The 27,029-nt window shown below is 37.5% G+C and overlaps 2 protein-coding genes across 3 annotated transcripts in view; one reads left to right on the top strand and one right to left on the bottom strand.

Moving 5' to 3' along the window:
* opcml (opioid binding protein/cell adhesion molecule-like) overlaps positions 1–27,029 on the bottom strand; it is a 449,624-nt gene that overhangs the window by 187,571 nt on the left and 235,024 nt on the right. The window lies entirely within an intron of this gene.
* On the top strand, positions 13,554–14,713 carry LOC146565277 (uncharacterized). Its single transcript, XM_085288300.1, has 2 exons — positions 13,554–13,758; positions 14,203–14,713. Exons 1-2 carry the CDS (start codon positions 13,633–13,635, stop codon positions 14,434–14,436), a joined length of 360 nt encoding a protein of 119 aa, XP_085144426.1. The 5' UTR covers positions 13,554–13,632; the 3' UTR covers positions 14,437–14,713.

Genomic DNA, 27,029 nt, shown 5'->3' with positions numbered 1-27,029 from the left:
ATATACAGAATCAAATTTGAAAACCTTCTCATCTCTCATCTCATCTCATCTGCAGATGACCGCCCCTCCCTGAGCCTGGTTCTGCCAGAGGTTTCTTCCTGGTAAAAGGGAGTTTTTCCTTCCCACTGTCGCCAAAGTGCTTGTTCATAGGGGGTCATATGATTGTTGGGTTTTTCTCTGTATCTATTATTGTACGATCTACTGTGCAATATAAAACGCCTTGAGGTGACTGTTGTGATTTGGCGCTATATAAATTAAATTGAATTAAATTGAATCATCACATACATGGTCTTGAATAATCAGACTCCATCTCATCTTAATGACATTATAATACCATATCAACCCAATAGAACTGTGGGGGTGTGGTTGGTGACCCGGGTGCAGGGGAGGACTGGAGCAGCAGATTGAGGGTATGGCGTCTGGGGAGGCTGGTTTTCGCAGCTGGTGAGCATCATCTAATCATGTATTCTCTTTTTCAGTAGCAATAGAGGGAGAGAGCACAGAGCCCTAAGAACTGCAAAGTGCAGGAGTGCGAGAGTGAAAGTGCAAAACAGTGAAACACTGTTAACAAAATAAAAGTTATCAGGAGCATCTGGGTCATGCTGGGTCTTTTGTCTCCACAAGAACACTTCCCATTCAGACTGCAGGTTTATTTGTGTTTCCTAGGCTGTTTAAAAGAAGAATGGGGAGCAGAACCTTTAGCTTCCAGATGTAGGGAACCAGCTCCCAGCTTGTATTTGGGGGACACATACCCTCTCTACTTTTAAGGTTAGGCTTAAGACATATCATCATCATCATCATCATCATCATTTATTTATTTATATAGCACTTTAAAAACACACCTGGTAGACCAAAGTGCTGTACAATACTAATATGCACATAGTAATAAAACCAGACATAGCAATAAAGTTAAAAAAACAATAAAAAATGAAAAAATAAATAAATTAAAATAAAATAAAAATGTCATATGCATAAAATAACCCTGAATTCTGCACTTCCAATGATGCACTGTTTCTTTTTCATTCACCTTATTCACTCTCTGTGTCTATACACCACTCTGCATTTAATCATTAGTTATTATTAATTTCTGACACTCTCATCCACAGTGTGTCTTTGTCCTTCCTTCACCCCCAACTGTTCACAGCAGATGGGTGCCCCTCCCTGAACCTTATTCTACTAAAGTTGAGTTTTTCCTTCCCACTGCAGCCAAAGCACTTACTGAAATGGGGGCATATGATTGTTGGGCTTTGTTAGTGTTATTGAAGGATCTTTAGCTTTCAATATAAAGTGCACTGAGGAAACTGTTGTTGTAATTTGGTGCTGTATAAATAAAACTGAATTGAATTGAGTTGAACTTAGCCTCAAAACATTTGATATGTTAAACCATTCTTTTCTAACCTTCTCAAGATGGGGCTTATAATACTAAAGTGTTACAAAATCTTTCTGCCAGCTGTATCCATATATACATCTTGCCATAGAAAGGTCATACAGCCACACCATTTAACTTTTTTTTTATTCTCATTAAATGCCACCAAGTGGTTAGATTAGCATAGATGAAACTTTAATGACCCCCACGAGGGAAACTAATGGGGTGTCACGCTACAGTTTTGATAAAGTTGAATGGATTCATACCCTGGGGCACTGATAAAACCATCTGAGAACAGCAGGTTAGAAAGTTGCAATGCATTTTTCACATCCAGAAATAATTGAATTCAGTTCAGTTCAGTTGAACTGAATTGAACTGCTTTATACTGTAATAAGCATGAAATAAAAAATGTTAGTTGAAACATTTGGGAAATACCTTGAGGCAACCATTATGAATTGGCACTATATAAATACAACTGAACTGAATTGAAATAAATACATCACTCTGCATTTAATTATGAGTTATTATTCATCTCTGGCTCTCTTACACAGCATGTATTTTGTTCCTCCCCTCATCCCCAACCAGTCGTGGCAAATGGCTGCTCCTCCTGGAGCATGGTTCTTCCTGTTGAAAAGGGAGTTTTCCTTCCCACTGTTGCCAAAGTGCTTGCTCATAGGGGGTCTGATAGTCTGATAGGTTTTCTCCGTATTATTGTAGGGTCTTTACCTTACAATACTAAGCACCTTGAAGTGACTGTTGTTGTGTTTTTGGTGCTACATAAATAAAAGTTAACTAAATTAAATTGAATATCACTTCCCACCACTAAACCCTCTATCACGTTTGCATCCTCTTCGAGGAGAAAGTGGCACTCTCACCATCGATGCTACTCACCTCTGCAAGAATCTGTGGCTTCATCAGTGTCTGATGCCAGGCATCCTAAATGTTCCCCTGGGGTAAGTGACATGGACTGTTCTCCTCATGCTCTCTCCCAAGTCAGAGAAAATTAAAACTAAGGCTCTTTTATGCGTTATGCCAGCTGAACTAGTCATACAATAGACTGTTTGGGTTCTTTGGCCAGTTAATTGTGGGACTGATTGTTATGTAGCCTTGCAGCCCTCTCTGAAACAGACTGTGGTGTTTGGAGGTTGGAGGGGATCCGTCGTTTGTGAGGTTCCAAGAGAATCTTAAATCAGAACAAACGCAGCCCCTGTACCTCTACAAAGTATATTATACTCAAGTTAAAGTCAAATTCAGCAATGAAGTTGCCTTTTTGGTATTTTCTCCATTGTTTGTCAGACTCGCATTTGAATTTAATTCTCATTGCCACACAGCCAGCTTTAACAACTACAGAGTTATGGATTAAACAATGAATAACACTATGAATAAGACTAGATAAGATTATGGAGAAATAATACATAAAAAATACTATATTTACCAGTATACTATTTAGCCAGAAAAAAGAGCAGGGTTGGGAGTTATTGACGTTTATTCTGTGGCTCATTTTATACCAGCTTCTGGTATACATAACTGTTTTTTAACTTATATTTGTGATATATATTTATGTGACTTGTTGTTGCATTGCTCTCTTACATTTGGGTGATATGTCTCTTCAGGTTTTTGGGTTATTTTTGAAGCACTTTCTATTACAGCTCGACAATAAAGGAGTAATAGTATGGTAACAATGGAGACAGGTCAATAACAGGTTATTTATATGTTATTAATGTGGTAATTTTTACATTATTACAATGCAATTACCAAATTAATAACCATGTAATAGCTAATTAATATCATGGTAGCAACAGTGGTTATAGTTGAGTAATATGAAATTTATGTAATTGGATAATAAGGGCCCAAAACTGGGGGCAACAATGTGGGAAGATAGCTTGGAAATGAAGTGGTAATAGTATGGTAGCAAGGAAGAAACAAGAATGTAATAATGGGGTAAATAGGGGTAAAGAACAAAGTTATTACCACTCAATTACCTGTGATAGTTTCTGTGTAATGAGCATGAAACAGAGCTGCAAAATGCAAAACTTTGTTTCTACCTAATAGCATATTAATAGCCTATTAAAGCAAACTCGCGTTATCACGGTTAACGCGTTAGTGCCGTCCAGCTCCACGCACGGGGTGATCCACAATAGCTCGCTAACGGATATTTGCCGCTTTAATGCGGTTATGGCTTTAACGTTATTTTAACAAAATGTACGCTGACAGCACTACTAATAATACTTAGAGTAGTTCTAAAAACTAAGGTTGCATTAAAGTAAGAAAGTCATGAAATACCCTTATTATTTCCACCACCACCAGCAAATTTTGTAGTGGTTTATTTCTATTGATAAACATTAAATATTCCAATATGTTGTTTCGGGCAGAAAAGGAAAAAGATGAATTCATTATTTTACTTTATACACAAATTATAATGGTGCATTTTATCAATAGGACAGTCTGTATCTGTAAATTGTTGCTCAAGGAACTGCCAAATAAATTATGGTTGCTTTAACATTGTTTTTCTTTTAAAACTTAACCATTTTCAGTATGCAAGCAGATGGCTTGCTACCTGCTGCAGGAGAGGTTGGATCTTTGGATGGTTAGGGGGTCAATCAATGATGAAGGCAGTGAAGAACGATGTTGTTGCGCCCCCCCACAACCCTGAATTGGACAAGCAGGAGAACATGGATGGCATCTTATTTTGTGTTCTGGACAGGACATCCATGTATAAAATATGCTGTGAAATAGGGTGCTCTATACTCCTGTGCAAATCTAATGTATTCATATGTATTACTCTTTTAAACCTAATTATTAAGATTTTACATAAGTGTTTCCAGTTCATTACAGACTTCCCGAAGCTTGTTTTAATCAGCTGCCATGACCATAGTATTATATTCCTGCTTATTACACAGAAACTACTACAAGTGTTTCCTACAGGAAACACTTTCATCTACAGGAAGCGCTACCTGAGGAAAGCGGGGAGGATCATCAAGGACTCCAGTCACCCCAGCCATAAACTGTTCAGACTGCTTCCATCAGGAAGGAGGTTCTGCAGCATCCGGTCCCGTACCAGCAGACTGAGAGACAGCTTCTTCCACCAGGCCATCAGACTGCTGAACACGTCATAGACACCTCAGCTTCACTACTGGAACTTCAACATTATGCACTCCACACTGTATATAAATGCCACTTGTTTTGCACATATTCAACTCTGTATATTTTATATATTTTATTATTATTATTATTATTATTATTTTTTTTTTTTTACTATTTAATTTGTAAAAATGTGTATACACACACACACACACACACACACACACACACACACACACACACACACGTAGGAAAATATTTAGTATACACATCCAGAAATGCATACACTATTATATATTGTACATATATTTATTAGTTTCAGGTTGGCCATTCTTGTATTTTGCTTGTTTGTGTTGTTGGGTTTGCACATCTCTGTTGCTTGTGGGGCTCGCACACAAGAATTTCACTCGCATGTGCTGTGCCAGTGTGCCTGCACATGTGATGTGACAATAAAAGTGATTTGATTTGATTTGATTTTGATTTGGTAGTCATTACTATTCGTTAAGTGTGTTTTAAAAGGTTATTAATATGCTATTAAATAGAAACAGGCAGTTTTGCATTTTGCAGCTCTGTTTCCTGCTAATCACACAGAATCTACCACACACTCAGAAAAATTATGGTTCTTAAATGGTTCTTCAGATGTCTTCATGGTTCTTTAAAGAACCATCATACATCAAAGAACCTTTTTATTTTGTGGATGGTTCTTCAGCTATTACAAATGGTTCTTTAAAGAACAAAAGGTTCTTCATCCTTAGCAATCTAAGCTTGATGGTGTAAATGGCATAAATATTTATTCACTATAATGAGGCTGTGAATTATACTGTGTGTTTTCTTTGTGTGCATGTGTGTGCGAAGGGGGAGGGCAGGATACCTGGCAATTACCCTTTAAGAGAAGATGGTAGGAAACTGAATATTCAAAGAAAAATTAGAAATATTTGCTTAAAAATATACTGGTGGCAGGGGTGGGGGCCAAAGCCTATAGACCCTAACACCCCCCCCCCCCCCCCCCCCCCCCAAACACACACGCACCCCTAACCCCGCTAACCCATTATGAATATGGTGAGTTAACAGACAGTAGACACAATACACACATTCAAATACTGTACTTTAGTTTTAAATTTTAATAAAGCATTACTATTTTCTACTCCAAGGCATTACTTTTGAGATTATTATATATTTTTGAAAATATAGCATAATGATAACACTAGTTATTGTAAACTTTACAAACCACCCAGCAGTATGTAAAGTCAAATTATAAGATACAAGTAAATAACAATTGCAGAACAGAATGTCAGTGTAATGAACACACTTCGTTTTGACAAAGCGCACTGCTTAGGTAAATGATCTGAGTAGTTGTTCATCACTGAGCAATTTGTTAATATGTGTTTCGAGCCAAATAAATGACAGGGAGAGAGAGAGTGACGTCAGAACACGTCATACTGTAACCTCCCGGGAGCAGACGGAGGGGGTCGGTCGTTGGGATGCGCATGCGCAGACAGAGTGCGCAAGCGGCGAGCCTTGACCTTTCGGGAAAAAAACTCACGGACGGTGACAGCGAAACGGATAACAGTCTTCAGTACCTGCTGGACTTTGAAGCTGTGGATTCTGGGACTGTTAGAAAAGGTAAAACATTTTCATTAAAACCTTATTACGGTTTTGTTTTTGTTACTCGTCATTGTAGCTTGCTGTTGATGTTGTGCTAACAGTAGCGATTAGCTAGATACGTTAGCCGTTCAGCGCAATTTAGTATCCAACTGTTTTCTTAACAAAACCACTGTTATAATTAAGTGAAGGTGCTCTTAGCTAATTTGAACCTTTGGCTTCTAAAATACGTGGTTCAATTGCATGCTGCGTACACAACCTAATGTCAGCTAGACTGAAATTAAAATTTAATATATTGTTAAAGTCACTAAAATGGCGCCTGAAGCCTGTTGTGACGTGAGCTCTGTGTCTGCTCTAGAAACTCTGAAATTCTGTAGATCTGAGCCGTACATTAAATACTCACATGAACCTGTACTTTTAATTCTGCATGAGCTGTATAAAATACAGCTATGCATAAGAGTTTTGAATGAATAATTAGATTAAATGACTCTTTATTGTCTAATCGAATTATATAGAAATGAATAGAAATGTGACATGAGAAGGTGTGTCTTTGACTGTTCCTGCATAACTTAGTTTTGGACTAGTTGACAAGTTATGCTCCGGTCATTTGATGTTTCCAAGATAGATGTTCTTTTGTAATATAGTTAATTTTTTTGTATATTTCATTTATCCACCATCATACATCATACATACAAGCTAAGAAGAGGTCGTTATACTAACAAGAGGTATCAACGCTGGGCCAAAGTTCAGCACATGGTTAAAGTTTGTAATCCAGCCAGGGTGTAAATATCACTCAGCAGCCAGAGCTGAAGCAGGCACCATCAACACATAAATCTACTCTACCCGGCTTAAATCACAAGAGCACCTCTGACCAAAAAGCTGTAGATTTTAATTGTTTGCACAAATTAATCCAGATTCACATTGTGTTCACAGCTCCAACAAAATGAGGAAGAGGAGGGGGAGAAACACAATTAGGTTGAATTGCAATTGGATGGAAGGCGAGGACAAGGAGAAGGAAGCTTAGGATGAGCAGGAAGAGAAGCAGCAGGAGCATCTGTAGGGATCCCTATGATGTCATTGAGGCTTGTTTCATTAATATGGTCCTCTCACAAAGAACGATGACTTGTTTTAGTTCACCTACTTCCTGTATTTAATAGTGATGTGCAAAATGTTGTGGAAAAACCATGGAGCAGGCACGTATAGTGCATCTGCAGGTAAATGAACATCAAATCTCTAAGACAGACTGAAATCTGTATATTTATCACCTTTATGATAAAACCCATGTCAGCCATTGGTTTATGGACTTTGTATTTTGAAGCCTCAACATTTGCTTTATTGCTGTTGCTATGTTGGAACCCTATTAGGATGAGGGCTCAGAATCTGGAGTCATGCACACTATTGTTTCATTTAGTGTGTATCCATAAGATTCGTACAGCAGATGCAAGTTGTGCCTTGAAAACAGGAAAGTCGTCTGCATAGAGGAGAACTGTAATAGCAGGCTTGTACAAAGTGAGGCTTTGTGCACTCGTTTTACTTCTGTCACCCTGTTTTGATGCAGAATTCACTTGAAATCAGGCAAGAACTGGACTTATTTTTTATAATGTGTTCTTGTGAATTGATTGTGTATCGCATATGTTTGATTTGACTTTCTGCAAGACAACAGTCCTCCGCTGGCCAAAAAGGTTTTCCAAATACCTCCACGTGATCTAGCCTGGATTTAGAAAAGAATAGCAAAAAAAATCTGCACCTCCTGCTCCAGATGCAATTTGTGTTTCTGTGTTCAGAGGCAGCGGTGAGAGGGGAGACCTCGGATCATCCAGCTGGAGAGCCTGACCAGGACGAGTCGAACATTAACTCAGCTCTTCCAGGGCACCCTGCAGACTCGGCTGTTGGCATCGACGAGGGATGACGTGAACGCCAAACTGCAGTCCATCACAGGTCAATTGCAGGTATGCGAGTCAGACCTTCTGAGGAGGGTTTCACTTTTCTCTCTTCTTTATAATTGACTCTTTTCTCTCTCTTTCAGCTCCTTGTCTCAGAGTGGGAGGGATTTGAAGCAAAAAGGGAGGAACTTGTCATTTGGTTGGCTGATATGGATGTCCACCTGAGTGAGGTTGACCAGCTGACAGGAAACACCAGTGAAAAACTGCAGGTGTGGGCTTGTTTTGATATGACATATGTTTGATATGAAACATACGTCAGAGACATTATCCTAAACTGGACTAACAAAGGACCATGAGTACAACATGAAACGTACATTACATAGCGTAAGGCTGAAGTTCATTGATCATTGTAATCATAAACTTGTTGTTGAAATATTTTTACTGAACATGCAAACATCTGCTGATGAAATTGTGTTGATTTATTGGTCTGTTATGAAGCTATTGCTATTTCTAATGTGTTTTATCACTTTCTGATGTTTTCTTAATTAAACAATACATGTATTATTTGTTGTGTTATCTGTATATATATATATATATATATATATATATATATATATATATATATATATATATAGTATAGCAAATATGTTTAAATATTACTGTTTAAAACACTAATATGTGACATGTATTAGTAGTGATGTTGTGCTGAGGGTTAAAATGCCTTTTTGTCTTTTGGTAACTACAAAATGACAATAAACCATTAATATATGTCTATGCTGTGCTTGTATTTATTTTACCCTACTCAAATTCAATTTATGATGCATTTTATTTTGAAAGATTTAAAATGGTTTTTTAAAGAACCACTCAAAAAAGGTTCTTTAAAATGGTTCTTTTAAAGAACCATTTGAAGGACCTTTTTAAAAATGATTCTTTAAAGAACCATTTTTAAAAAGGTTCTTTGAAAAATCATTAAAGGTGCCCCAAAGAACCATTTCTTGATGGTTCTTTGGAGCACCTTTAAAGGTTCTTCAATGAACCACTGAAAGAAATGGTTCTTCAAAGAACCATTGTTTGAAAGGTTCTTTGTGGCACCAAAAAAGGTTCTTCTATGGCATCAGAGAGAAAGAACCACTTTTGGTTCCAGTTAGCACCTTTATTTTTCTGAGTGCAGTTGTTTCCAGATAATAGTCACACACTTTTTAAGTTTGCTTTAACAGGTTTTTCATATGTTATTAAATATCATCCATGATAATTTCTTACTTTATAGCCATTTTATAATAAAAAATTCTCCCTTCCAAATAACCTAGTGGCAGGCAATGTTTATATTAATTTGTTGCTGTCCTTGCACCATGTGTCTCTACCTGTTCAGTAGTACCCAGACTCAGAAATAAATAAACTGAATGATTTAGTATTCAGTGTTAACAAGTAAAATGTAGTGATAGTCTGTTGTATATTGAAAATAAGAGATCCTAAATCCCAGCTGCTTTTCTGTTCCACTGCCATTATTCTATCTGTGTTAAAATGCTAAGCAGGAGTGACAGAGGCATCAATTTGTGTTCATTCCAATCATCCCAGCCACTGGAAACTCACATTTGGTCATCTTTCAATTAATTACCCAATGCCAATTTTAGACATTCCCCAAGCCACATGCCGGTGTAACCTTTACAAATGCTGTGTCCCAGTAATGGTTTATTACTCTGCTGGAGAAAATAAAATGAAACAGATGCAATAGTAATCTGATCTATATAAATCTTTGATATCAGATTATAATTTAAATAATGACACACAGAAACAGGAGAACTCACAATGTTGCAAACATTCAGTAACTGCCATTCAAGCTCAAACTGGAAAAAAATTGAAATCAAATAAATATGTACTGGCAAGTACATATTGTAAATATCTTCTGGTTTAGCTACATTTACACAATAAAACCTCATCCACTATTACATTTATTTTAATTCAACTTATGGGACTTTTATATGAAACCAACCTGGTGTTAGTGGTGACCTTTTTTCCTCTCTTAAATATGTAGCCTCACTGAGATGCGCTTTCATTTGTTCTTAATCTATATCTGCTGTAGATAAATAATATAATAGCAAGCATTTATTCAATAAATAAACCCAAAACCCCACTGCACTAATGATGTTAGTTTCATTTTGGTATTTCCTGTTTCTGTCCTGTATTCAGCTCGTTTGTTTTTTCTGTTGAGGTGCTTAAATATTGTTTTCATGTATTTAACATTTATCTTTATTTTGTGTTAACTGCTGTGTTTATTGTTTGAATAACCTATAACATAAAGTTCCATAAATGGATCAAATCCGTTCTATATCCACAGCTTGTTGATCCACTAAGTTAGTGGACTAAGATCTTTCCTAGTCTGTTTATAACCAGACCAAAAGCTTTCTGCCTAACCACTCTTGAGGAATTAAAGTAGGCCTAAAGTAAAGAAGGAGTGAGGCTGTGCGTTGAGCTTCCTACTTCAGCAAAGTAAAATGTTCTGTTTTTCCGTTACCAGTCCATCTCTATTCCATCTTTTTATAGTTTGAAAGGTTCCCACAACTTGAAAACTTTGACAGACACCAATACCTTAACAGAACCACCACCATTCTTTGGGATCCTACAGTAATTATTATTTATTTATTTTTGTTGTGCAATTTAAATATGCATATAACGTCTATTTTTCTGTATATGTCTTATATGTCTTTATGAATATTATAAATATGGGTGAGTGGTTTTTATACTTTTTTATGTTTTTTGTGTTTTATTTATGATTCCCTCAGTTCTTATTTCTTTACATTTTATTATTTCATGCTTTCTTGTCATTGTCAGTCATAACACACATATGATCTTTTTCTTAGTATTTAGACCATATGAAACTCCCTGAATAGGATCCAGTAACCATCCAGTAACCATATGAAGAGTTGGACAGCACCAGATCCTGACATGGTTCATGCCTACTGGCTAAAAAAAGCTAACTGCACTCCATGAGCGTCTGGCAGCACAAATGAACCAGATGCTAAAGGGTGACACACACCCAGAATGGCTAACTGAAGGCACGACAGTCCTAAACCTCAAGAACGTCCAACTACTGACCAATAACATGCCTCATGGAAACTCTTGTCATAGCAGCTCAGATGAACTGGCACATGGTCAATACATCAAGGAAAAGCCTAGAAAGGAATCAGCAAGGACAAAACACCAGCTACTGGTACACTGAAAAAAATGCAATAGGGTGGTTGTTGAATTTGCATAGAATTACTTCATATATCCAGCATGACTAATTTAAATTTCACATCTAAACATATTTTTGTCTTTTAATTTTCACATATTCTTTAAGAATATTCATTCTTTTAGAACAAATCATGTTGAAAAGAAACAAGTTAGTTGTGTTTTATCCTCAAGCTCCGCCCCCTGGAAAGGAAAAATCAGCTGCACTGTCCGCCATTTTTTTCTCTCGCTTTGGAAAATCTACTACCATCTGGAGTTTTAAACTTGAAGGTAAATAAGATTTTAAAGCTAATACACCAGTGAGAAAGAGTGTAGACCCTTTATATATGTGGAATTTTACTGAGGTGTTGTTATTTTACAGGTATGTGGGCTATTTATCGAAAACCATGAAAGGCCAATGTTAGGCTCCAGTTAGCTAATGGTAACCGAAATTATGCGATAAGCAAATTAGTAATTAACATATATAATGTGAGTTAATATTGTTTTCTATATTCTTTCAGTCTAAATTAACAGACTATTACAAACTTGCATCGGTGTCTGTAGTAAGTGGTGGTACCTGCAGTGTCTTAACCATTAAACAAGCTAATGTAGGGCCGGGATATGACTAGTTTGTTGAAACATGTCTGCTGCCAATGTGACTGCTCACACACGGTAACATTACCAGCACATAGCCACAGCCGCTATAAACATGCTGAAAGGTCAATCTAGCTTCTGTAGTCAGCAGCTGGAAGACTCAACACAGACCCAAGATTCAGTGTAACGGTTATCTAAATGTTGTGTGTCCTGTTTGTAAGCCCAGAAAAATAAATTAAATAAAATGACGACCTTGAGCTTCAAGCTAATGTAAGCGTAATGCTATAGCATAAAGCGACTAATGCAATGATGAGGTTGTTAAATTAGTAAAAATACAGTAAATATATCCAACATGAATCATTTGTCATGGTCCTGGGTCGGTGACCCAGCGCTTTTAGTTCGTTATCATTTTCTTGATGATGATTGTTTAAGTTCTATGTGTTATATTCAGTCTGCCTCTGAGTCCGCGTCTGTATCTGTCTGTCTATGGTGTCACCCCATCTGTTTGTGAATCTGTCTGTTTAGTTCAATGTCTTGTCTGGTTCCATGTGTCTGAGTTTCCTGTTTTATTGTGAAGGTCTGTGTCATATGTGAGTGTGCTCAGTTTACGTTTCCCCTGTCCCGTCAGCTCAGATTCCTCCCAGCTGTGTTGCCATCCTGTCTCTCATCCCCTGATTACTGGTGTCTGTATTTAAGCCCTGTGTGTTCTTCTGCCTGTTGCCGGTTCGTCTGTGTTCCTCCGTGTCAGTCTGTGTTACTCGGTGTCCAGCTCGTCTCTCTGCCTCTCATCCCCTTTTGTATCATCTCAGGTTTGTCATTTAGCTTTCCCAGTTCAGGTCTTTAGTTTTGTCTTCCCTCTTGCCTGTTTGCCTTCTCACCCCTGTATAAATAAACTCACCGGCATCTTATCCACTGCCTGCATCTTGGGTCCTTCTTCTAACTCCACACGGCTCGCCTCGGCAGCCGTGACATCATTTATCTTTTTGGTCTAAACATAATTAAGTCTCACGCCTTTCACTTGTTTTAGAAGGATGTTCAGTTTATCAAAATAACAGAAAATAGTTATGTTTTCTGTTGAAACTCCACCCCCAAGGTGTGTTCTGCGAGGGAAAATTCACTGTGGCAGTCCGCCATTTTTTGTCTTCGCTTCGTTTACATTTGGCGCTGAGCTTTACTTTGTCGAGGTAAACTGAAAACTACATGTTTGAGAGGAAACGAAGAGAACATCCATTATATGGGGAAGTTTTTCTCATGAATTGCTGTTGAGCAACATAATGGAAAAAACAAGTAATTCCTTAAGTTAACTAACGATAATGCTAGCTTAAGCTGCGGGACAATATTATGTGCATTAGCTTTTTTTCAGTGTGTGCCCAATCACATTCGCTTGTTTTTTCTCAGTGAATACAGACTAACAAACTTGTGTCCATTTAGTTAACTGGTTGTACCTAAAATGTTTTAGTTAAACAGTTAAATAAGCTAGTTTGCCGTGTGTGTGTGTGTGTGTGTGTGTGTGTTGGGGGGGGTGAAGATTTGCATATGTTATGTCACATTCTGTAAGGTAAATTTTCTGGAAAGGTCAAATTAACAAATTTAACTAAGTATTAATGAAAGACCTTGATGTGTATATGACAATAATAGATGTAGTTTCTGGGTCATTTGGCAGAACTGCAAAATGGCCAGAAGGAGGCAACTGCTGTGGTTGCAAACAGGCTTTGGCTGGTATGGAAGTAAGGGCAACTATGGAACTGCTCAGCAACATGGGACCCATAGCTAATAAATAGTAATATGACAAAAAATAACAACTTTGTGTGGATGTAACCTTGTGAGATTTGAGATTTGACAGCATTTTTTGACAACTTCTCTTTTTAGATAAATGCAGAGTTTAAGCGTATTACCGCCATGCCACTGCAGTCCAGATTACTCTCGCAGATAGATGTGCTATCTGACAAACTAATAAAGGTCTTCAAAAGGCGAGGAGGACAAATAGGAAGAAGACTGCAGAACATTCTGGAGCCCACGGCCCAGGTAAGAAAAAAAAATAATTTGTGTATACACTTTAGGGGAAATAATAATTTTAACAAAATGCTGCTTGTCACTCTATGCCAGGAGTATGTTGAAAATCACCGGGGATTTTCACAATTTACCATGGGTGCGTTTTTTTTTTTTTTTTTTTTTTTTTTTTTTTCCTTTTACCTGCATTAGAACTATGTGTGGAGTTCATAGTTGAACACCTCTCTATGCTCTGACAGTATTCTGCTTCTTTGCATGGAGATTTCACTTCAGAAATGCATTACCTTTTTAAGCATTCTGAGGACTCAAATCGCATGCTGTAATGAATCCATTTTTGTTCACCTAATGTGTTAGTGTTAACATTTTTTGGAATAGTGACACAGATTAAAATAAGATTTGGTATAATGTTCTTTGACCAGTGTTCTGTTTAATTAGATTTTGGAATTCTGCATTTTCTAGGCCACAGATGAAGCCATTATCCAACGATCTAATAAGGAAACAACCATGGGAATTTACATCATAAAGTCAAGAGATGCCAATGGCAGTCCTGAGGACATCGGGATAGTCCTTGAAGGCCAGAGAGTCTGGCAGGATTTAGATTACTATACCCTAGCAGCTGCAATGCTGTTTGGACTAATGTACACTTTGAACCTCACCTACCCACTGGAAAAGTATACCTTCGAGGTATTATAGAAACTGGTTATGGAGCTCAAACGGAACAGCCTTTCAAAGAAGGCCCAGGTTTTCAGGACCAGACTGTACGATTGAACAGTTTTCCAGTTATGATGTGGGAACAACATGTTTACCTCTTCGAATATGTACCATCCTTTCTTTTAAGCCAGCACTGGTAAAGTTGCAGTACATAGTGAAACTTATTTTTCTGGCACTTTTCAACTTGGGGCCTTTATTACTGCAGTTTTCACTTTTCAAGCCATGGGTCTTTTAAAAAAAAAAAAAATTCTAACTTTGAATGTCCATTTTTCTCAATGGAAATGGTGCCTTGCACCAATTTCTCCAGTTTGCAATTTTTTTCCCAAGGTGCACCACTACAAACAGACATCGTGTAGTATTAGTGGTTGTGATGTTTAGTGATAGAAGCAAGCCAATACTAATCAGTTTAGGTCTCTTGGTTGTGTGCCTGTGGGTTATAATGTTATTTTAAGTCTCTTCTTTGTGTCATTTTAATAATTACACCCCTGTTGCCATATTACCTTATGGCTCTTACATTTAAAAAACTATTTTTTACATAAGCGCGATGTCATAAGGCCCCACAATGTTGAATTCAGGTTACAGCAGATAACTTTGAGGAATGTTGTGGAATGTTTTTCAAGAGATGCATTGTACAAATATGACTCATGTATATTTTGGAAGCCTGAATTGAAAGTCCATTGTTAAAAATGTGTAGTATTTTCAAAAATACAGGTCATTTTTCAAAAATGTTTTGCTTATTTCTTTGATTGAGAGAAAGTGTACAGTGCATATGTCTGTGAAGGTTCTCAGTCATCCAGGTCATCGTAGTCAAAGGCGCTTGCAAAGAAAAGCGTCTGGACTTCTTCAAGCAACTTAAAGAAGTCCAGACGCTTTTCTTTGCAAGCGCCTTTGACTTTACAGTGTATACAGTAAGATCAGCCTTAATTTAGTTTTATTTATTGAACACTCAATTATATATTAGATTATATATTAGAAATTTGTTATAAAATAAAATAAGCTTACCATAAAATAATCTTGTCAATATAACACATAGAGTAGTCCAATACAATTAACACAAAAAGTTCATGTCTGATAAACAAGTGGTTTCTATAAATATTTGACCGGAATGAAAAACATAACAACAACATAAAGTCATGTTCGTGTTACCAGAAAAATGTGTGCAGGTATAACATAAAAAACTAAAGTTAACCAAACATAACTTAATTTCGTGCAACCGCTTAGAATAATTTTTTATGTTTATCCCACTGATTATTTTTTTCAGTGTAGATACAGTCACCCAAAATTATAAGACCAGACTCACCAGCCTGTGCACTGCTTGGATTCACTACAAAAAAGCCTGTGACTCAGTGCCCCACACATGGATCTTGGAATGCCTAGAACTGTACAAGATCAACAGGACCTTAAGAGCTTTAAGGTCAGCATAAATCTCTGGAAGAATTTTGTGTATATATCATATTGAATGATTCTGTAAATCCGTTTTTAAAAGAAAATCTACACATTTGTAATTACAATTTTGCTTTTTATATATATATATGCTTGTCATTACAGCAAGTGTGAACCTGCCTTGCCTTTATCTTTGTTTGCAGCAAGCACTCTCTTAACAAGACAGTTTATTTATCACACTTTGCTTGCCACAGTAGACTTTGCATAAACTTCTAGCCCAGCACGACAGCCGACAAGCAGAGGATTGACTTGTGGGTAGGGTGTAGGACTGAGATAAACTACCATATCTTCATTTCACTGTCAATGATGAGAAGCAGAAAGAACCTTTGACTGAAAACATACAGGTGTTGACAGATGATTATGGCGCTTCCTTAGTGAAAAAGGATTATTTGCCACATCACAGAACATCTAGAAGTGGTGAGACTTCTGCAAGATATTTGATTTGTCTAAACGGCTCACAAATACCTGTCAGTCACAACAACTGAGTGAAATCGCAGGTGGGCTAGAATGTGGTGAGACAGCTGGTGACACATTTCAGAACACATTGAGGGTTTGCACTCTGTTAGTTTGTGGATAATGAAAAGGGGGGGAAAACTATCCTTTTCAGCATCTACACGCAGCTGTTTTTAGATAATTATATAGTAAGATTATAGTCTGCTGGGAGAACTGGACATCAGAGGAGCTCAGTTCACAGTGTGACATAAAGAATTCTACAAAAATGCAATAATTTAAAAGACAAGAAGATGAAATGTAATAACATTTCTCCTTTTTTTTTCTAGTCAATATCTGCCACCCAGATTTAGCATGCTGTGTACCTTTCTCAGGTGTTACATTATACTGCAGCACACCCAACATTTTTAAAAACATTTTCTCCTTCATATTTTTGAGGTCATTGTTACTTTTACCACTGCGGTCTACAGTTCTGATCCTGGGAGGAATCTCAGTATTCTCATTCTCAGAGATCAGAAAGAGAAGAATGTGGGACATGTGACTTTGATTCACTTTCACAACTAAGACTTGCCTTTGTTTGGCCTATTTTCTTGTACAAGGATTTTGCTCAGTGCTAAATTTGGTTGAAAAATTATTTTAAGCTGTCATGTGGCCATTTATTTAGGGATTATATTTACAGGTCCTGAAATCACAAAAAAACATAACCTGTAATGATAATGATACTGCATTTCTCTCTCTCATTCATAAGCTTTCTGCATGTTCCAATGGAAAGAAAAAACAAATGCAGGAACAAAAAGTGTACATGTGACGTGAATCTTTATTACACGTTCTGCTATTGTTTCGTCATTGTAAGTCAATGATGAGGCACATACTTGTGTTACTGTCGGGATCCTATCCTTTGTTTTGAGTTTTATGTTTTGTTTAATGTTGTATTCTTTACTTAGTTGTTCTTTGTTCTTTAGAGTTTAATATTAGCTACCTTTAGCTCCTGTTTTGTTTTCCATGACTTTATTTTGACCTGAGATTGTGCTTTCTTAATTTGTAATAATAGTTAACAAGAAAAAACCTTTAAGTGGATTAATGATAAGTCTCCATTTATTACATTAATTGCCCCCCCCCCCGTTTCATTACTTTCTGTTTTATTTTGCTAGTCTCTTGTTTCATGTGTGTTGAATATAAATTTGCTTTTCTGATTTTATAATCATTTTTAGACAAAGTCAAGTTCTGTAAAACAAGTATCTGTTAAGCTGTTTACTTACCTATCTAGAACTGGTTTTAAATATCACTCTGTGTCTGAACTGGGGTTTTTTTTGTTGCTTTTTATCCTTTCTTTTTCTCTTAGCTGTTTCATCAAAACATTAAAACTTAATCAAAAGATAATAGCAATCACAGCAACTATAGATAAAAATCAGAAGTCAATATACATCTATCCATTCTCTGTTGCTTATCCTTTTTCAGGGTCAGATGTAGACAGAATGCCATCTTCTTTACTTCAACCGTCATCTCCTTCATTGAAATCAAAATATGCAAAAAAACCCAAAAACTAATTTACTCCCCAGATTAGACATGTGACTCTCCCATCTCCAGACAGGTGACAACAACAGCAGCTCATTATAAGCTTGCATTATGCCAACTAATGTGAGGTTTCTGGAAACCTAAGTCATGAGGTCATGAGGTGCATGAATACCTATGGGGCATGAGTCTGAGTCTAACAATGTTAGATCCACTTGAAATAAACTTTCATTAAGATTGGCTAACAGAGACTAACGCAGGTAAAATTTCAAATAATAACAATAAGAATACAAATAAATAATGATAATTTAACAAAATACTAAATTATAAACCATCTTATTCTCCCATGTATTGAAGGTGACGTTATGATAAGTCAGTTAACTCACACAATTGGCATTTTTGTCAGCTTTCCTTCATGCCTTCAAAGAGATAACATTTTATTAATAATGAAAACAAAGCACAGTTTTACCACTGATCTACTGTACAGTGCTCTTCCTCTCACACCACTGATTTATCTGCAGCAGCTGTGCTACTTTTATTTTTTATTACTCATTTATGGTCTGTGTGTCAGCTGCAGGGGAGGGGTGGAATGGCAGGTTCAGGGGGCAGTGCCAGGGGAGGCTGGTCAGGACACATCTGGCAGTAATTGTGTGATTTTGCCTCTTCTATTTCAGTAGACACCAGGACCTATGTGCTGAGCTGTAAGCAGGAATCAGGAGCCTGGCTTAAAAGCCAGAAAGCGTCAGGCTACAAGAATTATCGCTTGCGTGTGCACTGAGTGTAAAGAGTCGAATCACTTTGGGTGACTTTGGGTCCTTCATCCTCCACCCTCTTTATATTTTTCTGATAGTAGGTTATACTTCATTTGTAAAGTCAGCCACTCAGTTATATTAGCGTGATTGGTCAGATATTGTCAATGCCACCCCTTACATATGAAAAACCCTGGGTTAACTGAGAAATTTGTTCTACTACCAGTCCTGACCACTTACCTGCTGCACTGAACCAGAGTTAGCGTAAGGCTAATTTCCATCTGAAGTCTGTTGCGTGCATAAAATAGCAAAAATGTTTGAGAAAAAGTAAATTGCAAAGCGAACAAACAATATCAATACACTCATAAGCGCGACACAAGGAAAAAACAGACATCAGTTTATATTAGTCTGAGTCTTTCGCCAAATATTTCAGTCTGTTTTTAAAGCTGGTCAAAGAGCTGGAGTTCTTAATGGCATCAGGCAGGGCATTCCATTGAGCTGAAGCTTTCAGTGAGAATGAGTGCCAAAAAGGTACAGTATCATCTTTAGTTAAAGATATCCTTTTAGATTTTATAGATTCTCCTGGGTAAAAGTTAATCAAATGAAGTGGCAGGAGGTATGACAGACAATTTAAAATCTTAAACAACAAATATGCATTGGAAAATAATTATAAATTTGATACTTGCATTAACACTGTCACCTGGATTAGGAATATTTCTAATTTCTAATTACTGATTAGTTCCTTTAACACTATCCCTAACCCTAAGTGTCAGGGATAAAATTCAGTATAAAATATCAGATATATGTCAGGAGTAGTGTCGTGGATGAGAGAAGGAGGACCCAAATGCTGGACTCACAGGTAGGTAGGTGAAGGTGGGCGTTTATTGCCGATGGAGTGAACAAACAGAACCGAGGTAGGAAATGGCTGGCTGGACGGCTGACTGAATGAACAAAAGACTAACTGGATGGCTGGCTGACTGAACGCAGGCGGAAACGACAACATAACATCACACGAACATCAATGACACAACAAGGGCTGAAGGGAAGAGAGGGCTTAAATACATAGACTGATGAGGATGATAATGAGAGACCGGTGAGTACACCGCTGAAAATAATCTGGCTAATGACACGAGACGAGCTGACACAGGAAAAGCAGGAAGTGAGAACATGGAAGTGGCAAAATAAACTGAACATGAACAAAACTGAAAACACTGGGTCACCGACCCAGGAACTCTGACAATATAAAATGTTTTCATGTCTAAAGATTAATACACATCATACACATAATACACATTTATTTTATACTAAATTTGGGTTTTCAGTTTAGTTTCAGTTAGTTTTAGGATTTATGAAATACATAAGAGCTTTTACCGTACAATACTCTGAAGACAGTTGAATCATAGTCAAGTTCAAATTTGAACTATATAAATTGAAAGATTTTCTTTAAAATATAAAATATTGTTCTGTTTTTTTATTTTATCATATTATTCTTATTTATTAAATAAATTTTTCACACTTTAGTTTTTAGCTCAGTTTTAGTTGACTAGAATAACCTTGATTAACACTAAGCCATTTCAAATCATTCATATTTGTACATTTGTGTAGTACTGAAAGACACATTTAATATCAGTCCAGTTGAAGATTATAATTTTATGTAGTAACTTCTCTTCCCTCACTCCCTTCGACAGACAGATTTGCACAAAGGTTTAACAAGACACAGACCTCAATCAGACAGTGGGCCAACATCAGTAATGAAAGCTGCACCAAGAGTGTGATGTTTAAAGTACAGTATTCATTTATTCAGTCCCTCTTTTCTTTCCTTTAATCTGCTTTGAGCTAAGATATATTTCACATTTCAGACATTTCAAAATTTGGCATATTTGTATTCTTTGTGATAACAAAGCAGCAATCAGTACAACAATACAGCAAGCTCTCATGAGGTTTTTGTTTGCTTGTTGTTGTTAAATGTCACAGTCTTTCTGTAAAACCTTAATGTATGAATATGTATTTTACTATAAATCAAAACACAAAACTCGTATATTGTCCTTTAATAAATACATGATATTCTGCACCTACAGTGTATTTTAAGGTTTAATCTTTTTTGTGCCATGTTTAATATATATAAAATATTACTAAATGTTATTTCTGTACTAAATCAATGTTTCAGTATTGAAACATTTGTGGTATAGGTTATAGTATGGGATTGTCATGATGCTTGAATTTCAAACTAAATACCAACACCCAGGAAAGTCCTTAATACCCTACACCTTTTTTGATACCATAAGTAAAATTTTGAGAAGTAATGGTGAACAAGTAATTTGAAAAAATAAGTTGCTAATTTTTTTTAATAAACTTTCCCAATTCTAAGGAATAAATAACAAAAACAACAAAATATATATTTAAGACTTAGAGTTTAGGGTTTTTGTTTCTTGAGATCATTTCATTAAAGATCTTAAACGTTACAAATAATGACATAGTACAACAGCACAATATCTGACAAATGTAAATACTTTAATTGTTGTACAAGAAGAGCCTTGTGAAAAAGTTAAAAAATAATCTTTGGATAGTATGTGGTATTAGTAAAAAAAAAAAAAGAGTGCTCACTATGAAACAACTGACTGCATTTTAAAAGTAACCTGTGAACTGGCTACAACCCAGTTAGAAAAACATTTTAACAAATCATTTTAGAGTAGAGAAGTTCTCATCTTGTCCACATCTGCAGCCTCTCTCTTATCCAGCATTCATACTGCTCTTCCTCAATCTGCAGCTCTTCACCTCCTCAGCTCTGCTCCTCACCCTGAGACTCGCTACTATGATCTGAACTTTTGGATATAATTCTGGACTTTCTACTCAGTTCGGCTACAGTTCAGCTTTACTACACTGTACAGGCAGCATCCTGCCCAGTTCTCCACATGTTCCTAATCTGCTCTGTGACGGCTCAACATTCCATTCATGACCCATAATTATTCATCTTTTATCTAACTACAGACAGTTACCGTGGCTATCGGGTGATTGCTAATAATTTAAGAGCTAATATCAATTTGTGTACCAGTCAAATTTAAATTTACGATCACTATTAAATATTAAATATTCAGTGTTGTAAATTCTTCCTAAACTGTTGTTCGCTGGTATGAACATTAACTATTTCAACTATTTCTGAGGGGGTTTGTGTAGGGAGGAGCTGTGTGCCTGCCAGCAGTGCAGCTCTGTCAAGTGTGTGTGTGCGAGTGAATGAGGCCAAGACGGCACTGTGTAAATAAATACTGTTGCAAATGACTATTTATTTTTATAATAATTTTTAGCTTCTAGTTATATTAAGTATTAATTTTTTTGACAACCCAATTGTATTAGCCTACCCACTGAAAGTTAAAACTGTGACATTTTAACATCTAACTGGTATATTTCTTTTTTTGTTCATGTAATGTTTAAAGATTATTACCCTGGATAGGAATACTTCCTGCATTTTAAAGCATTAGATCACAGTTTGGATTAGATAGAAGAAAGATCAATGCATGGCATATGAATATCGCATAGAAACCAGTAGGATGTGGCATGGTACACCTTTTCATTGGTGTACCATGCCACATCCTAATGCCTCCCTAGTAGGATCGCATAGACAAAAAAGAAAAAGAAAAAAACAATAGCAGAGCAGAGACTCGCTAATCCCCCTCTGTATGGATCCTTCAAAGAGAGGTAGAAAATAAGCAAAGCAATGCTAAGCAATGTGATGATGAGATTATTTTTAAAAATATATATATATTTCAGATTAGACTAGTTCATATCGTAAAAAAGAAGTATCACAAACAATCTTGTAAGTCTTGTAAGTCTGAGGAAAATTCTAAGTGTATCCTGAAAAGCCTCCTGCAGGTTTTTCATCATGGCTTTACTGTAATAATACCACAAATGAGCTGTATCCAAAGGGGTACAATAGGCTTCACTTTGCTTACCAGATCCAATACTTTGTCTGCTAAAGACAAAGATTCCATCCAATCTCACTTCTGATCCTCCTTAGTTGTAGCAATCACAACAACACTCTTTTTAGAACTCTTTTAACCTCCTAGGACCTGGCATCCACATATGTGGACATCACATTTTGGGATGTCTAGACCAAAATACAAAATTTTACTCTACAGGGGCCTGATAATCACTTATGAGGACATTATACTGCAAATGTTCTATTGAAATTTAAAACAAATGTCCTCATATGTCAATCTTGTTTTTGTCAGAGCTGCCATGAAAGAGTTCAGGTCTTAGGAGGTTAAACAAAATATCATACTGAGCACAATAACTAGCACAAACTCCAAGTAATTGCTACTATCCTGGACTGTAGTAGACTAAAAGACCAAATCATCAGGGTGCATTAAATGATTAACAAGAAGGTTACCCACCATACAACCAGTCCTTAATCATTTAACTTGACTGAAATATCATCAAGATACAAAATGAAGAAAACAGGGAACAATATTCCACATCGACTCATTAGATACAGAAAAAGTTTTTGATACATCCTTACCGCACTCAACTTGCATAGTTTGATGTGAGTACAAAAAGTATATCATTATAATTAGATATAAAGAGACCCCTTTGCTTTACAATTTGATCAACAACTTCTGATGGTTGACTGTGTCAAATACTTTGGAAGCATCTAAAAGCACATCAAAACTGATGTGCTTTTAGATGCTTTTACAGTTTCCTTCCAGGAATATATACATAGATCACTATTATACTCACTTTTAAAACCAACTGATTATAAGTTGTTATTATGCACTTCTCTAGGTCAGCCACCAACAGACACCAAATACAACAGGGTAACGAGTAGGGATGGGTATCGTTTAGGTTTTATCCGATACCGGTGCCAAACCGGTACTTTTGAAACGGTGCCGGTGCTCAAACGGTGCTCAAACCGGTGCTCAAACCGGTGCTTAAAGAATGGAGAACAAAAAATTGGTCCAAAAACCTCTCATGTTCAGCTGTTTTTTGTAAAAAGATAACAATGTTAGCCTTTTCTGCAGCTATGGGGCATATATGATATCACTCTTGGCTGGAAGCAGTGCTTAAACAATGGAAAAAACACAAACTTTGTCCTAAACCTCTCATGTTTAACTGTTTTCCACTTTTTCTTTGGTCATTTTAGCCTTCTTGGCCAGTGTGCAGGGATTATCTGCCATCAAACAAGAAGACAGCCGCATGTAACTATGATGATGTTTGCTAGTTCACCTTACATGCATTAATGTAATAACGTGGTTAGCCTACTCAACGTAAATTACACACGAACAACATTAAGCTACTCACGCAGAGAAGAACGGCTGCTGCTGCCATCATCATCCGTCATCATTTCTGCTACACTGGCAGGGCTAGGGGTCAGTACTCTACTCTTCGTGTTTTTGGGGGATGTTGCATAACAGGCAACCCACCCGCAGTAGATGTGCTCGGTGTGAGGTCTCGCAGCAAGCTATCAAATACGGCGCATTTCTGGGCTTTTAAAAAAAACGCTATGCGTCGCCAGGTGTTTCATCGGATTTGAGGTGTTACCTCCTTTGACAGTATCACAGTATCAGCTTAAAGCACTTGTTGCAGGCTGCTGAGTTTGCATATTTTGCTGTGAAGTACAGCCAGACTTTTGACCACTTCGCCTTGGACATTTTTAATCTGTAGCTCTGCTCTAAAAGAACGTACGTACCTGGGCCCGCCTACTATCCTCGGTAACGTAAAATGATTGGCTAGAAGTGTATCACAGCTCAGGAAAAAAAAGCACCGAAATGTGTGCTGCTTTTCGGTCTGGTTTTTACCGTTTATGTCAGAACACCGGTACCCATCCCTAGTAATGAGGGAATGGGGACCAGGAGAGAAACACATCTGGGATTAATCACACATAGGCTGTATCCCAATTCAGGGTCTGCAGCCTTAAAGGCCGCATTTTAAGGCCGATTACGTCACAGCGACGCGACGAAGGCTGTCCCAATTTGAAGGCTGCTCGAAATGTGGCCCTCAAATGCGTCCTTCATTTCCCTGAATTTTAAGGACGTGGCGGTGTAGACTTCGTGGCCCACCATATCCCAGAATGCATAGCGCGGCAGTGGGTGTGGATAATTTTGCCGAAAAAGAACGGCGGATGAGGGGTGCCCAAAGAGTAAACTTTAAGTAAGTACTGAATATTATGTCACTTATTTATTTGCAAATGTTTAATAACGAAGAACATTAAAACATTACTGTTGGCCACATGTCGGCAAAGTTATGTGACATTAGTGACATTTGTACTAACTTGGTTTTAAAGCCTTTATTTTAAAATATACGCCGTTCAATAGCTGACCTTAATCTTACAGAGAATGATCAAAGCTCATGTAGAAACAAACAAACAAATGAACAAATGATTTTCTCCTTCATTTCTGTTAAACAAAGCTGTATGAAACGTTTCTAGCTGTTAGTATCATGGTTGCTAGGCAACCTGGGCAGCGCAACGGGGGCTAGACCGTCCCATTTCACAAGCCTCGCACTTCCAGCCTTAGCTGTCTTAAGTACGTGGCCCTTGAGGATCGTTTAGACTGCGTACTTTAAGGCTGCAGACCCTGAATTGGGATACAGCCACAGACACACGAGAATGGAAGGAAGCAACACAGAATATACTAACACAAGATGAGGAACTATCAAAGTAAAACAGGAAACATATGATACATGCTGAGACAGGAAAAGAACATACATGAAAACACAGAGGCACAGCAGCAAAACCTAAGAACTAGAACTCAGGGGAAAAAAAAAATATATATATACATATATATATATATATTAGGGGTGCAACGATATTCGTATCGATATTGAACCGTTCGATACAGTGCTTTCGGTTCGGTACGCATATGTATCGAACAATACAACATTTGTAATTTATTTTATCAACTTTCCTTCTGACGATGCTGTCTGTGTTGAGCGCTCAGTGAATCTGCGTTCGACTACTCCGCCTAGGCTGCACTGTCGAGCGCAGATCCACTGAGCGCTCAACACAGACAGCATAGTCAGAAGGAAGAGCGCAGGGCAAGCTAGCAAGACAGAAGTTAAGCTCTCCTTGCAACATTCAGATCTGGCGTTTGGAATTATTTTGGTTTTCATGTGACGTATGACCCTGAAGGTAAGCGAGTCATGGACTAAAGTAAAACAGTATGTTGGATGTGCCATGCAATGCTCAATTACATTGGTGGGAACTAGTGTGTTAGCGCAGTTAGCTCGTTAACGTGTTGGCCGTCTAGCCCCATGCACGGGGCGATCGGCGGTAGCTTGTTAACGGAGATTTGCCGTGCTGTGGCGTTAAGGTCATTTCAACGAGATCAACCTGAAAGCACTAGTGGGAACACAACGAATATGACTGCACATTTACGCCGACATCATCCTAGTGCAAAGACAAAAACAACAAGCATGCTACTAACTTTAGCCGAGTCATTTAGACAGCTGTTAGCACATGATTCTCCTTATGCTGCTGAGAATATAGCCCAGAAGAAGCGGATAGTATAGCTTTTATTTTGGAAAGAGACATTTCTCTGTAATAAACTCTCTTTTCCAAAGATGAGTGATTCCTCAATCAGATACAGGGCTTGCAATATCGCTAGCCCGACGTCCAGGGGCTAGCGATTTTTTTCAGTCGGGCTACCAAAATCTATCTCTTCCCTGCCCGTCCGGCTATTGTAGGAAGGAAAAATATATGTCAATGCTTTTGCATTCTTTCAGAAATGTAGCTGGGTAATTATGTCATTGGCATTGGTGAGCCACTGTCAATATGTGACATATTGTAATCGCGTTTGAATTTGCGCTTGTTTTTTTGCTTTCACTTTGCAATCGTGCGAACTGTGTATAGAGAGCGACAGCACTGATCTGTGAGTGATGATAATTTGTGCACCAATTCCTCTGACATCGTCTTATTAATCGTTAGCTTACTATGCAAACATGACAAGTGAAATCTCCCGCAGCTTAAACATGTGAGAGGTTGATCGCGCAGAGAATCGCTGAGCTTATGTGAGTGTGTGTGTAAAAGCAACACGATATATATTTTAGTTCTGCTCAGCCAAATAAGACAGGTCAGGGTGAAGAAGTGACCGCCAAAGAAAAGCTTACCACAAAACGGAGAAGTTATGACAAATCAGACTATAAGGCAAAAAGAAAGTGCAGCTTTATGGTTTCATGGACAAAAGAATTTCTGTGGCTGCAATATGACGAGCTAAATAACCAGGGCTGCACATAAGTGGTCCGCAGGTGCGCATTCGCTGTCAAAATAAAAAACACGCACAAGGGTTAGGGTTAAATTTAAAAACTGTACTTTTGAGTTGGTTGTCTGTCCCTATGTGTTAGCCCTGCGACAGACTGGCGACCTGTCCAGGGTGTACCCCGCCTTTCGCCCTATGACAGCTGGGATAGGCTCCAGCGCCCCCTGCGACCCTG

This window comes from Mchenga conophoros, linkage group LG10 (genome assembly GCF_057382185.1).
Source record: "Mchenga conophoros isolate Kocher_MC1m ecotype Shallow Benthic linkage group LG10, M_conophoros_male_GT1.1, whole genome shotgun sequence".
NCBI classification, from domain to species: domain Eukaryota; kingdom Metazoa; phylum Chordata; class Actinopteri; order Cichliformes; family Cichlidae; genus Mchenga; species Mchenga conophoros.
This window is presented reverse-complemented; position numbering and strand designations above follow the sequence as displayed.